The sequence below is a fragment of the Anolis sagrei genome, chromosome 6, assembly GCF_037176765.1.
Source record: "Anolis sagrei isolate rAnoSag1 chromosome 6, rAnoSag1.mat, whole genome shotgun sequence".
Classification (NCBI taxonomy): domain Eukaryota; kingdom Metazoa; phylum Chordata; class Lepidosauria; order Squamata; family Dactyloidae; genus Anolis; species Anolis sagrei.
The window spans coordinates 29,280,610-29,295,834 of NC_090026.1; the positions used below are offsets into that span (position 1 = coordinate 29,280,610).

At 43.4% G+C, this 15,225-nt stretch overlaps 1 protein-coding gene across 1 annotated transcript in view; it reads left to right on the forward strand.

The window, feature by feature from the left end:
• The window catches only part of PRR12 (proline rich 12), a 56,231-nt gene extending 44,399 nt beyond the window's left edge, over positions 1 to 11,832 (forward strand). Inside the window, exons 13-14 of the mRNA XM_060780771.2 lie at positions 6,050 to 6,145; positions 8,509 to 11,832. Coding sequence (XP_060636754.2) covers positions 6,050 to 6,145; positions 8,509 to 8,649 — 237 coding nt within the window. The 3' untranslated portion in view covers positions 8,650 to 11,832. The remainder of the gene's footprint in view (positions 1 to 6,049; positions 6,146 to 8,508) is intronic.
• The last annotated feature ends 3,393 nt before the right edge of the window (positions 11,833 to 15,225 follow it).

The window sequence follows — 15,225 nt, forward strand, 5'->3', positions numbered from 1 at the left end:
ATATTGCTAAAGACACAGGATCATCTTAAAACGTTCGGCAAAATACACTTTCCTGTCGTAGTCACTGTGAATCGTACATTTGATATTTATGCGCCTGCGCAGTAAAGCCTTCGGAACTTTCTAGAAAGAAAAATAACAATTTAGACCCCAGCTAGGCCCGCCCACCCTCTCCCCGAGTATAAGTAGTCCGTGGGCGGGACTAGCCAGCAGTTCTCTTTTCCGCTCTCCTGTTGGGAGCCTGAGAACCTTCTTTCTCTGTGCGAGCTTCTCTGTGTGACTTTACTGGACTTTTGAATACGGACTGTTTTTTGACTAAGGTATTGGATTTGTGCTTGTGGACCCTGTTTGCCGTTGATTGACCCGGACTGTTGACTTCGATTGCCTTGGAGCTCTATCTAGCTATTCCGCTAGGATCTAATGGCGACCACTTCATTCAAGCGGTGCTCCAACTGCCCCAACTTATATCCTAATACGGATGGGCATGCATTGTGTCTAACGTGCCTGGGGGAGGGTCACCTCACCCAGTCCTGTACGGTCTGCATGGCCTTCACGCCGCAGACCAGGAAGAGCCGGTCCCCGGGCAGGAAGGCTCTCTCGGCGACGGAGTCTAGCAGGGCCCCGATGAATTGAATGCGTTGTGACGGCACCAGCACTGACTTCTCCTGGTTGAGGACGAGGCCCAGCGACTGGAGAAGAGACAAAACCATGGACACGTGTTTTTGAAGCACGTAAATTAAAACATATTAAAACATATATCTACAAAGTACTTATTAAAATACACAGAATAAAGATTAAACATAAAATGCAAGCTTACAAATTTGTTATTAAAAATGGTGCTGAATTGCTAGAGCAAGGGATAGGGAGCTTTTCCATGTGTTGCTAAACTGCTCTCCCATAGTTATGGTTCATTTTGAATGGAGTTGGTAATAATAATGATAATAGGCTCTTGTGAGTTTTCCGAGCTGTATGGCCATATTCCACAAGCATTCTCTCCTGACATTTCGCTCAGGCATCCTCAGAGGTTGTGAGGTCTGTTGGAAACTAGGCAAGTGAGGTTTATGTATCTGGATATCTAATGCCCCTTCTATCCCAGGATCTCATCTCACGTTATCTGAACCAGATTATATGAGACTCCAATGCCATATAATCTAGGATAAGCAGATAATCTGGAATCAGATCTGGGATATAAGGATAGTGTAGAAGGGGGCCTTAGCAATATTTCTCCTAATCTGTCCAAACCTAGCAAAAGAGGGTGAAATAAGTAATAATATCAAGTAAAATACATATTATATTTTGTTGTATCTCTACTGATAATTCTTATAATCCCATCGTAACCATTAAACTGTTTAATGGAGTTGTGAAAGGCTGATCTAGCTCTTGCTCTCAATAAGATGTGAATGAACAGTAGCAAACAACAATTCCACATGTTCCAGTATACAACTACATGAAAGACTCCTGTAGTGATATTCTGAATAGATAGGTCAGTACAGAACATCTATCGTATGTACAATGGTTTACTTCGTTTTGACAAATTAATGCAGTGCTACATAGGGCTTTCAATCACAGGACTGACTTTCTCTTGAACAAGTTGAGAAGCGAGTAATTGCTGTGTTAGCTGTTCTCCCACGGGACAAAAAAACCTAAAAATGTAAAGAATGCTGTTTTCAATACTGGCCAGTTTAAAGGTTCTGGGAAGTTCTAAACCAGAATATGAGGAAGTTAGTTTCCAATCCCTTCAATCTAGTAATCAGAAATATATTGTTTCTGATCACAAGTCAAAAGCAGCATACTTCTTAATTTGTCTCCCATAAGTAAAGGTAAAAGTTTTCCCTTGACATGAAGTCTAGTTGTATCCGACTCTGGGGGGTGGTGCTCATCTCCATTTCTAAGCTGAAGAGCCGACGTTGTCCGTAGACACCTCCAAGGTCATGTGGCCAGCATGACTGCATAGAGCGCAATTACCTTCCTGCCGAAACGGTGATCTACTCATTTTCATGTTTTGGAGCAGCTAGGTTGGCAGAAGCTGGGGTTGACAGTGGAAGCTCACCCCGCTCCCTGGGTTTGAACCACCAACCTTTCAGTCAACAAGTTCAGCAGCTCAGCAGTTTAACCCACTGCACCAACGGGGGGGGGGGGGGGATACATTTTCCTAATCTTTCTCAAAAAGCTACCATCTTGTCATTGCGAACAAATGTTATGATCACCACTAATCCATAGATTGTGTGTTGAAGATGAATATCTGCAATGATTTTCCCATCCTTCCTCATTGATATGGCAGTTCACGGGATCTCCTTCTCCCTGCGCCAACTTTCTCTATCTGTTTCTATACAGCTCTTTTTGCCTGCTTTGTTCATCTGTAAGGAAATGCAGTACTGTTTTTAGCCGGTTCTATAGTTCCGTTTAAAATACCCAGAGTATTTGAGTATCCCTATTCACATAGAAAAGTAATAGTGATAGAGTATTGCAGTACGTCCCTCTGACTACTGGGAACTGTAGTTCTGTTAAGTACAGAGAGGGTGAAGATTTCACAGTAAAAACAAAAATGCAATTGTCCAGTGCTGGGTGGAAGTCTGACAATTGTGATTCCTCTTTCCTATATCAAGAAGGCCTGATTACAAAATACTAATTGAAAAATATGTAATCAGTTATGCAGTTGACAGAGATTGAAGCCAGAGCGTGCAGAGGGATAGTCCAAAGTGACCCTAACCAGAGCTGGTGTGGGATTGCATAAAAGAGGAAACTGTGTTGCATTTTCCTCTCTCATTTAGTTGAGACAGGGCACTGGGCAAGGGGTATATATCCACAAACAGTTTTGCTCTGGATAGCTTTATTCATTATTTGTTTATAGAACTTTGAAAGATGCCACCTTGATCCCAAGGAGGACATCTTGAGAGATAGCTCAACTCTGTAGTGCGACTTATAATTGTGTTACTGCCCAAAGTGATGGTCCATGGATTAGTGCCAGTCTGTGAGCAGCAAGCAAGAACTGTAGCTGACAGGCACTTTTGGAGTGAAGCTTATCTCTTACATTAGATAGCCTGAGAAGCACTGATGCAGAGGAGGAGCAAAGGCAGTTTTCCCATCAGTACCGCCCCGTAGATTTATTCCTCTACTTCCTCAGACGCATGAAATGAACATTTTTGACAACTTTGTTTACACAGGAGAACATTCCAGAGCGGAATAATAGTTTTCCTCACCAGCAGTATTCCCAGTTCAGACACAGAGGTCATTGCTACTGAGTCCACTGACAGTTAACTATATCAGCAAGACCGTCCTTATGATTCAGAATGTGCATCTTTGAGATTCGTAAAGACTGTGTGATTGCTTTGCATTTCCTTACCCGAGAATGTTGGAATTAAAATCTTCCTTCCTTCTAGTAACCACCTGCATACTGGTTCATGACCCTGGTTGATGAACATGTGAAATAATGTTTTTCCTCTCAGAGCACTCATCCTATTTGCACCAAAGATAGGTAGTTGTGTCCATCCAGACATTTTTGGACCAAAACTCCCATTTTTAAAATCATGTCTTGAGAAACTGCAAGTCGCTTCTGGTGTGAGCCAATTGGCTATCTGCAAGGACTTTGCCCAGGGGATGCCCAAATGTGTTACCATCCTGTGAGAGGCTTCTCTCGTGTCTTTGCGTGGGAAGTTGGAGCTGACAGACAGGAGCTCACCACATCTTGCAGATTTGAACCGCTGACCCTCGGGTCAGCAGTTCAGCCAGCACAAGGGTTTAACCCATTGCACCACCACAGCTCCAATTGTAACTCCCATAATCAATCTTCAAGGGCTATATTGACTCATGGCTGCTCTAATACGGCAGCACATTGTTTATTCTTGCTTTACATCAGTGAGCACGGCTCTCTACAATCTCATCATGGTATATATATATTGCAGGCATTGAATCTGATACCTTCTCATTGCAAACCATATATGTTATGTATGCATGGATATACATTGGAAATGAGGAAACTACAGCTTGGTGTTGTTAGACTCCCATCTAGGTCGGGCTGTAGATGCAGTATTCAGGGTAGATGGACATTGCGATCCAACAATGGCACCATGTATCACGGTTTTTGTTTTTGGGTTATACATGTCATTTCCTAATTGGTTCTGTCAGAAAAACATGGAAGAAGTTTATTAAAAGGCAAAAACTTTGTTATTGCAGGACATCCTGCAGCATGTTTTGCTATCATTTTTCAATTACCATAATATCTCATAGATACCAATTCAACATAATTTTTAGGAGCCCTCGGTGGCGCAATGGGTTAAACCCTTGTGCCAGCACAACCGCTGATCGAAAGGTTGGGAGTTCGAATCCGGGAGCAGAATGAGCTCCTGTCTGTCAGCTCCAGCTTCTCATGCGGGGACATGAGAGAAGTCTCCCACTAGATAGTAAAACATTTGGGTGTCCCCTGTGCAATGTCCTTGCAGACAGCCAATTCTGTCACACCAGAAGTGACTTGCAGTTTCTCAAGTTGCTCCTGACACTGAAAAAAAATAGTTGGTGGTAGCCACAAAAACAAAGTTTCTGGAGTATATCAAATCAAATCATTTATTTCGGTCATTGACCAGCACAAGGAATATATCAACTACTGTACTTTCAAAGTAAGTACAGCAAATTTAAACAGAAAATGACACTTTCAAACTGTGAACAGAACTTTTTTCAAATTTTGTTACACAAGGTCACAGGTTCTCCACTTCTGGCACATATCCATTCTCCTCTGTCTAAACCAAGCCTATTCTTCAGAATAAAGAGTCCTTTCCCATTGATGTTGAAGCTTTGTAGTTTGCCTTCTGATTGAAGGAGAACACCTATTATGAGTTTTTCTTTCTTACCCCTTAACAAAACTGAAATCTGTAACATAGCAATGAACTTCAGAACATAAAGATAACAGCAATATATGCTGCTGTACACTGAATCAGACCATTAGTCTGTCTTCAATATGGTCTATCGTGTGGAGCAGGCATGGGCAAACTTGGGACATCCAGGGGTTTTGGACTTCAACTCCCACAATTCCTAACAACCCTAGGCCCCTTCCTTTTAAACTTCTCAGCCAGAGAATCCTAGGCCTCACCAAACAACAGATCCCAGGTTGCCATAAAATGTCATAGCAGTTAAAGTGGAACATATTGCTATAAATTGTATTGTGAATGTGCTCAAGGGCTTCATGGTCCTTCTGGCCATTTTTTCCATTCCTATATACTACTTCATTTCCATATGTATCCAGGACTTGTCAGGGTCAGAGAGGTAAAGAAGACTACATTACAAGTAAAAACTTGAGGTTAGTCTTAGAGCAGTGGTTCCCAACCTGTGGCCTATGGACCATCAGTGGTCCGCAAGAACTAAAATATGGTCCGCAGCCTCACCTTTACTACACCATTGCAACAAGAGTGACTGGTCTTGTGAAACCCTCTTATAGTGCCAAGGCTTATTAAATATGGTTTTCTGTGGGTGAGCAGATAGCAACTACTGGGTGGCACATGTTCTGTATCAGAAACTAGATCTGATGTGGTTTATCCAATGCAGTTTTCTGAGTCAGCACCCCAAATAACCAAACTGAATCTAAAGTTGGCCAAAAACTGATTCGTAACCCTTTTGGTACTAATGTTGGAGAGTGGTCCCTGGTCAAAAAAAGGTTGGGAACTACTGTCTTAGAATTTTAGGCACTAATGAAAATAGGAATGTTCAGTAATAGGAAGGCATGGGTGGTTTAGCAGAAGGGGAAGATGTGACAAGAGTACAAAGTAGGCAAAGGAAAGTGGAGCTTCCTTGATATCACTGAAGCCAGAAGTGGTCCATAAGCTCTCCAGATGTTTTGGGGTTGTAACTTCCATGATTCTTCACTGTTGGTGAAGTCTGGTTGGTATTGCAGCCATAACATTTGAAGAATCACAGTTTCATACTACTGTTGTAAAAGGTCAGCAGTGTGATTTTGGGATTATGTAAGTGAGGAACTTGTGGACTCAAATCCAAGAAGAAGCTATGATCTTTGATTTTCTTGAATGATTTCTCCTTTTCATCTTTGTGCTGTTATTGTTGACAGGAATTCAGCGTGGAAGTGGAGAAGTCCTTTTTCTACACTCTGTACCATTCCCTTCACCACTACAAGTACCACACTTTTCTGCGTTGTAAGGATGAGGTAAGATACCAACCATACCATTTTGTTTCCACTTTTGGGATCACTTTTGAGATGAGCAGAACACCAGTACCATTTCTATCCCAGTTGTACTCCTGCTCATCCATTGTTTCTCTATCTCAAACCTCTCACAAACAAACAGGCTAAGTGTTATTTCACAGAAATCTGGTGCAGGCAGTTTTCTGTGGATTCCAAGAATTATGAACTGGTCTGCCTTGACAGGAAAGAGAGTCTTCCTCTCTCTCTGCTATGCACACTTGATGCCATGGAAACCTGACTGCACAAGTGATTTTAGGAATCATTCTCTGAATGTCTGCAGCCCTGTGAAAACAGCAGCTAAAAGATGACAAGTGTCGCATAGATAAAAATGTAGATGCAGACATATAAATACATATGTGTATGTATAGCTACAGTAAATATGGCTACGCTTGGCTTTGTGGGGTGGAATATCTCTTGAATTGGATACCTTATTTTCCAAAGACCAGTCAAGCTGATGGAACTGATTGCTATCCTTGGTGTATTTGTGCTTGCATAAGGTGGACCAGGCATCCTGAAACTGCAGTCCTCCAATTGTTTGGGCCTTCAACTCCCAAAATTCCTGACAATTAAACAAGCTCATTAGGGCTTCTGGGAGTTGGAGGCCCAAACAGCTGGAGAGCCGCAGTTTCAGGATGCCTGGGGTGGACAATAGAAGAAGCTGATAGGCATTGATTTTGGAGGGCTATTTTAATATTCCAATAGGTCAAATTGAACATCGGGGTTGCCTTTGAAGACTGTTCGGAAGCTTCATGTAGTCCAATGGGTGGCAGCCAGGTTTCTGACTTGAGCAACACACAGGGAGCATACAACCCCCCTGTTGAGCCAGCTCCGCTGGCTGCCGGTTTGCTACCGAGCACAATTCAAAGTGCTGGCTTTAGCTTATAAATCCCTAAACGGTTCTGGTCCAGCTTACCTATCCAAACATTTCTCCCTTCATGAGTCAGAGCATTAAGATCGGCTGGGGAGGTCCTGCTTTCGGTCCCACCACCCTCGCAGGCGCAACTGGTGGAGATGAGAGACGGTGTTCTTGGTGGTGGCACTTTGCCTGTGGAACTCCTTCCCCAGCGAGATTAGATCAGCCCCCTCCCTCCTAAAGTTTAGGAACCTACTTAAAACGTGGCTTTTCAAGCAAGCATTTGGGGAGTGAGATGAAGTAGTCAAGATAACTTTAGGATTGGTGCCACATCGAATGTTCTATATTTTATGTTTGTCTATGGAGGAGAAGGAGTAGTAGTAGTAGTTGCTAATACTGCCATTATATCTCTGATTAATAGCTATCATCCCTATCCGTGCCCTGTTTGCCCCACCAGCTCAATAGATATCTTGAGCAATGTTCAATCTATTTGCCCCCAAGGAACTGGGAAATTGATGCTTCTGTTCAATGTTTGATGTTTTGTCTTATGTCTGATACAACAGGCTGCATTTTTATTTAATTTTAGTTAAGTCATAATTTGTTTTTATATGTTGGATTGCCAAATTTCGTTACTATGGATGTATTGTTGTTGTGTCCAGGGAGATAGGGCAGAATATAAATACATTGTTGTTGTTGTTATGTCCAATGTATTATGATTTATTGGTTTCAGTCTATTGTTATATGCTATTTTAGTTATGTGTTGTACTTTATATTTTGTGAGGCATTGAATTTTGGCATTTACTTTGTTGTGAACCGCTTTGAGTCCTCACAGGGGTTGAGAAAAGCGGTATATACATACATAAATAAATAAATAAGGTAACATATCAAAAGTGTTTCAAACAACCCCCAAACCATTGTGTTGCTTCTGGTCCCAGTGAATGTAGACTGAAGGATAAGCGTACCAGAGAGCAGAGTTCTTTGCATCAAGTAATTTAAGGCATTTATTTACTATTCATTTATTTAGAACATTAATATCCCATCGTTCTCAACTTCCAAAGAGGGATTCAGGACGGCTTCCAACAGGCACCATTCAGTGCCGACACAATATAAAGCATATCATAAAATACAATTACAACCAAACACTTTGTTTGTCTAATATAAAGGGAGTATCCCTCCAGATTCCTAGTGCAGCATTTGGTTATATATCGAGCATCAGCTATACTTACCAATTATGCCTCCTCAGAGGAGAGTTCTCAAGAAGCCACTCTGAGTCCCCCCTCGGGTGTTGAGAAGGGCGGGGTAGAAATGTTGTAAATAAATTGTAAATAAGAAGCAGCATCATATCCTGCTCTTTTTCTGCCAAACATATAACAATATAAGTAACACATTCAAAAAGTTGACATTAAAATGTCAGCCTGTTGCTCTCTCAAAATACTCGTGCATGACTCTAATGTCTGATCCTCTCTTTCTCCAGACGACGGCGATTGAGGGTCAGGATGAGGACCTGGGCCAGGAGGAAGTGGTGCAGCAGTGCATGCGCAACCAGCCATGGCTAGAGAAACTGTTTGACTCCTTCAGCGAGTTGCTGACTCAGGCGCAGAACAAATGTGCGTGACGCAGCCGCCAGAGCCACGCCCCGGGAGGGGCCGCCTAAATCCCGCCCCTCTGCAGAGCCAGAGCAGGAAGTGGGGAGAGGAAGGTCGAGGGGTACCATTACAAGCAAGGAGTTCAGACCCAACTGACCACCACCCCTTCCCTTTCCAGGTTTTCTTTTTTTCTTCCTTCAAAGCAGGATCTGGGATGGGACTCCTTCTTTTAGGGTGGGTGGGGTGCGTGGGAAGTTTGCAATGGCAGAGAGGACGTGTCGAGGAAGGTTCTCATCAAACATTGGGTGGTTGGACAACCCCTTTCCCTTTCGCCCTGGCTGTACAGAGAAATATTATTTATATATAAATGTATAAATGTCTAATTGAGCAGCCTTGCCCCCTGCTCTGGTGGGGGGTGGGAGAGTAGGAGAACCTATAGGAAGGTCAAGGTGGTGTGTGATTTAGAGCTGGGAGGCTGGGATGCAGGACTCCTGGGTTTCTTCAGGGTGAAGGAAGGTGGAGGTTGGGTCGGAACGCAGCAAAGAGAATGGAGCGAGCAAAAGGTTCTGGGTTTTTTGGGTTCTGTCCTGCACCTCTTCTGTCAAGAACTTTTACTTCTCCGTAGAGAGAGTTGAGAATTGGAGTGAGGGATGGTGTGCTGGGCCACCCTTGTTACCATGTTGGATCTAATTATCCACAGTCTGACCAGGTAGGATGTAATCCTGCTTCCCCATCCTGCCCCTCCTGGTCCACAAACAAACTCATCTCCGCCAAATAACCGTTGTTTTGAGGTGCGGGGAGAAGGAAGCCTCCACCATCCCATCCACTGACAGCGGTCACCTCTGTTCTTGCTTCTAACAGGAATATTTATTGCCAAGATCCTCCTTCCCAACCGTAGCTTGTTCCAGAAGGTGTTCTTTCTGAAGCATTATTCTTCTTTCACTCATAATTGCTGCTGGTGGACCTGCCGCGAGCCACTTTGTTTTCCTTCTACTTTTTACCATTAAGTTCAGGAGTCTAGCTCTTTTGGACATGTGGAACATCTCCCCTAACCCTTCTCAATATCCCTTCGGAGTAGTTAACAGTTAATAGGCAAGGAAGGGAGCATAATTACATCCATAACAAACTGCCTGCACCAAGTTTTCTTAAATCTCCCCATATGTCTCTCTGCCCTGAATTTCTGAACTGGCCCTTCTTGGATCACGGGAGGACTGCAGTTGAGGGCGATCAGAGCTCCTTTGAGGAAAGGGGTCCTCCTTTTTTCCCTCCCTATCCTCCCCTTTACGGTGTTTTGACAAGGCAGGCATCTGCTCCCCTCTCCCCCAGCTGTATATACTGTATAGGATAAAAAGTCTATGTATCATATTGTATTTGACTAACTTGAACTTAACGATGCGCAGGAGTTTCTCTCTTTTTCTCTCATTGTAGCTGTGATGTTCTTTGGTTTGGACTGAAACTGTCATTAGGAGGTCATTATTTTTTTAAGAACTCATTGTTGTTGTTGTTATTGAGGGGGAAGGGAGATTCTGTGTCCCTATCCCTCTCCCACCCTCCTAAGCAAAGGTCCCCCCTAAACCCTGAGCTGAAAGGCTAAAACGAACCTTTTAGATAGAGGACTAAGTCCCAGCCCTGGCTATGACATCTTCAATTCACAGTTCACCAGTATTTTTACCCTGAGCTGCACCACATCTTTCGTTTTCTTTTGGATCATCCTCATAATTTCCTTCGCACACCGATAGTGGTAAGTTAGCCAGTCCTCCTCTGCCTTTTTTAACCCTTGAATCTTCCTAGTGATTTTCCCATTTGTAGATCCACCCCACCAGATTCCCATGTCCCAGCAAATGTCTACCTCATTCTTGCTCCCAGTGTTCTTTTTTTCTTTCCATTGGATTTGATTAATCTCCCATCATTTCTAATTTAAAATTCATTTTAAATAAAATAATAATATCCACTCTGTATTGTCGAAGGCTTTCATGGCCGGAGAAAATGCCTCTAGAACATGGCCATATAGCCCGAAAAAACCTACAACAACCCAATATCCACTCTGCACATGCAATTTGATTTTATTTTGGTATCTAAATTTTCCGGATATTTGCCATTCTTTAGTCTTCCACCTTTTCCTCAAAAAAATCCTTATTTTGTAAATCCGCAGGGCATGTCTAAATTCCCCAGCACACTTCTACTTTTTTCATGGGGGAGCGAGAGGAGAAAGAGGTGTGAAAAGGTACTTCAGGTGTGGAGAGCGAACCAAACTCTCTTTAACCCAGCAGAACGACTGTGGACATATCCCTGAACAGCACAGACATGTGTTTCAAGTGGCCCGTGTGGGTGTTTAGGTAGGTCAGGGTCTTTTATATATACACACAGCATCCCCCTGTTCCCATAGATCCTACCCTCCTCCCTATTATTTATTGTGGATGAATAGAGGTTGGCAAGTATGTATGTGAGTGTGCGTGGATGGAAATTTGGTGTCCGTGAACCCCACTCAAAATGGGGCCCTTCATTTTTTTTAAAGGGGAAGGAGGTGGACTGGCTGCCTTCTTGGATATTTTAAAAGCTTGCAGTTTAGTTTTTTAAGAATTCCCTTACAAACCTGATTACCAAGAGCTGTTGGGCCTTACTTAGAGGTGAAGGATTGTAGCTTGAACCTTGTGTGTGGAACGAGGCTTAGCTGAACGTGGGTTTGAAGTAATGAGGTGGGAAAAGGGAGGTTTTCACAGTACGAAGTTGATATTTGAGGAACGGAGAGCCAAGAGACATCTCGGGACAACAACAAACCTGGTGCCATCGATCCCATGCGAAACCTTGTGAAAGCATCACTCCTGGATGGAGGGGACTGAGTCGCCAAACCCTGACTACCAGAATTGGAAAGGCCCAGCTCCAAAATGATGGAGAACACACACAAATGTGCCCTTTGCTTCCTGTGACAAAAAAAATAAGAGACTTCTTTTCTCCCCGCCCCCCCCCCTCCCAATTTGGATCTCGGAAGGCCCCCCTTTTTTACGACGTGTATTTCTGTGTATCTTGTTCGCGCCTCAAGGGTATTGTTCTGAGATATGGGATTTGTGTTCTGTATTATTGGATGTTCCTATATATTTTTATTGTTTATTATTAGTGTCTGAGACGTTTTTTTCTCTCAATATGTAAAACTCACATTGTATACTGTGTACACAACAAAATGACAAGAAACACTTTTCTTTGCAAAAACCAAATGCCTGATGCACAGCTTTGTTCATTTTGTTGGGAATTGGGCAGCAGCGGAAGGGGCTTTTTTTGGTGATGTTTTGTCCGTTTGGGAAGAGTGGTTCATTGGGAGGGTAAGGAAAAGAAAATCCAGATCTACCTTGTGCTTTTAGTTTTCCATCTTCATCATCTGCGGGTTAAGCCCTTGTGGCGACAGGACTAAAGAGACAGGTTAGAGGTTAGAATTGGGGGAGAGTGCGGATGAGCTCCCTCTGTTAGCTCCAGCTCCTCATGTGGGGACATGAGAGAAGCCTCCCACAAGGATGGTAAAACATAAAAAAAACACACATCCGGGTGTCCCATGTCCTTGGGGAGAGCGCAGATGAGCTCCCTCTGTCAGACGCAGTTCCCCATGTGGACACATGAGAGAAGCCTCCCACAAGGTTGGTAAAACATTAACAAAAACAACACATCTGGGCATCCCATAGGCAATGACCTTGGGGAGAGCGCAGATGAGCTCCCTTTGTCAGCCCCAGTTCCCCATGCGGAAAAATGAGAGAAGCTCAATGTATTGTCGAAGGCTTTCATGGCTGGAATCCATGGGTTGTTGTAGGTTTTTCCGGGCTATATGGACATGTTCTGGAGGCAATTTTTCTCCTGACGTTTCGCCTGCATCTATGGCAAGCATCCTCAGAGGATCTCATTACCTCTGAGGATGCTTGCCATAGATGCAGGCGAAACGTCAGGAGAAAAATTGCCTCCAGAACATGTCCATATAGCCCGGAAAAACCTACAACAACCCAATGAGATAAGCCTCCCATAAGGATGGTAAAACATCAAACCAAACAAAAAACATCCAGGCGTCCCCTGGGCAACGGCCAATTCTCTCACACCAGAAGTGACTTGCCGTTTCTCAAGTCGTTCCTGACATGAAAAAAAAAATCTGTAGTATAAAATAACCAGTAATCGTTGGTAAAGTTGTCTTCCATTTATGCCACCTTTGACTCCAAACAAGGACAAGGCACTCTCTCCTTTGGTCATTAATAAAGAGAAAATATCCAGGTTCTGTGGGTTACATTTCAGAGGAATTGGCAAGCCACCTGTGAATATTCCTTATCTAAGGAATCTCTGTGAAACACATGAGGTCAGTGGGCAGTGTGGATCTACATATACAATGATTTCCTGCAGAGGCTTCAAATCTTCCTTTTGATATACAGATAACCAGAATTACTAAATACCCCCTACACATACCTCTGTGATCCTGATTGGGTTCAAATGTCCTCTGCCATGAAGATCTTTGTCAGAATATTACACAAAAATAGCAGTGTAATTGTGGGAGTCTAATTTTGGACAGAATATGCAAGGTTACATAAGTTTAGTCCGGGATGTTCTGCTCATCCACTACATTCATTGGTTGTGCAGGAAACTCCACACCAGGTTCCTCTTGTAAGCAAGGTATCGGCTCACAGGTATCTCTCATTGTTACAGCATGAACAGAAACTGACTACATCTCACCTCCACAAACTTGTCAGAACATATCTTCACATGGCACTATGTAGCAAATTCTAAAATGTTTCTGTTCCTGGCTTGAAAGAAGTTCCTACTAAACCTGGATCTATATTGCCCTATGTAACCAAGATCTGATCCTACGCAACAAAAATTGAAAAAAATTCTGTTCCTGGTTTGAAAATGTTCTTTTCTAATAGTGCAGTACTTGCTTTGAAATTAGTTGTTATACTCCAGAAACTTTGTTTTTGTGGCTGCCACAAACTATGTTGAATTGGTTGAGACTTGAAAAACTATAGCAAAATGTGCTGCAGGATGTCCCACAAAAACAATAAACCTTTTCCCTCAATGATAGAACCAATTAGGAAATGACATTTATAACCCAGGAATAAATATAGTGTTACATGCTATAATCCTCTGTATAACTACATAAAAACCAAGATCCCTGTGCTTAATATGACTCAGGGCCCTTCCCCACAGCCATATATCCCAGAATATCAAGGCAGAAAACCCAACACCTGCTTTGAACTGGGTTATCTGAGTCCACACTGCCATATGTTCCAGTTCAAAGCAGATAATGTGAGGTTTTATTCAGCTGTATGGAAGGGGCCTTACTCCCCATTAAGGATGTATAAAGTTTCAACCTGAGACCGCTCCTGAGGCAACCAAATTCAGAAATATTAAAAATCAACTGGGTATTTTTTGATTACAAAAGTATGAGTCAAGCACTGAAAGAGTTAGTAGGCCGAAGCCTGTTAAGAGTCAGTGGGCCAAAATTAGTGTCATCCTGAGGAGAGAAAGTAGGTCAAAGCCTGTTAGGGTCAGTGGCTCGAAGCCTGTTAAGAGTCAATGAGCCAAAGCTAGTGTCGTCCTGAGGAGAGCGAGTAGGCCGAAGCCTGTTAGGGTCAGTGGGCCAAAGTAGTGCTGTCCTGAGGAGAGCAAGTAGGCTGAATCCTGCTAGATTCAGTGGGCCAAACGTAGTGTCCTGAGGAGAGCAAGTAGGCTGAAGCCTGTTAAGAGTCAGTGGGCCAAAGCTAATGTCGTCCTGAGGATAGGGAGTAGGCTGAAGCCTATCAGCTAGTGTCGTCCTGAGGAGAGTGAGTAGGCCAAAGCCTGTTAAGAGTCAGTGGGCCAAAATTAGTATCGTCCTGAGGAGAGCGAGTAGACCGAAGTCTGTTAAGAGTCAGTGAGCCAAAGATAGTGTCGTCCTGAGGAGAGCAAGTAGGCCAAAGCCTGTTAAGAGTCAGTGGGCCAAAGCTAGTGTCATCCTGAGGAGAGCAAGTAAGCCAAAGCCTATTAAGAGTCAGTGAGCCAAAGATAGTGTCGTCCTGAGGAGAGCAAGTAGGCCAAAGCCTGTTAAGAGTCAGTGGGCCAAAGCTAGTGTCATCCTGAGGAGAGCAAGTAGGCCAAAGCCTATTAAGAGTCAGTGGTCCAAAGCTAGTGTCCTGAGGAGAGCGAGTAGGCCGAAGCCTGTTAAGAGTCAGTGGGCCAAAGCTAGTGTCATTTGAGGTTGAAGCCTGTTAAGAGTTAGTGGGCCAACTAACCCATCCCATGTTGTATATCAGTGATTGTAGATCTCACACCAAATCAAAGCTTTCTTGGGTATCCATCCTTCCATCTTGCTTTGTACCCATTGATACCTTCTCCCTGAAACCACAATCGCTTCTCCATGTGCTATTTCCATACCGTTAGGGATTTGTATTAAGATCTTTGAGCTAAAATATGCTGACATGTTTGACCTCACCCACCATTGGAATGAAACCTGGGAGAACTTTGAAAACAAATTGGGCTTTCTGGGAGCAGAACAGGTTCTCCTCTGTTATAGCTGGCCACGCCCCAGACACCGCACTCCATATTCCAACAGCCCAGTCAATGCTCCTGGCTTCTGCCCTGCCATGGCAAATACAAGCACAAGA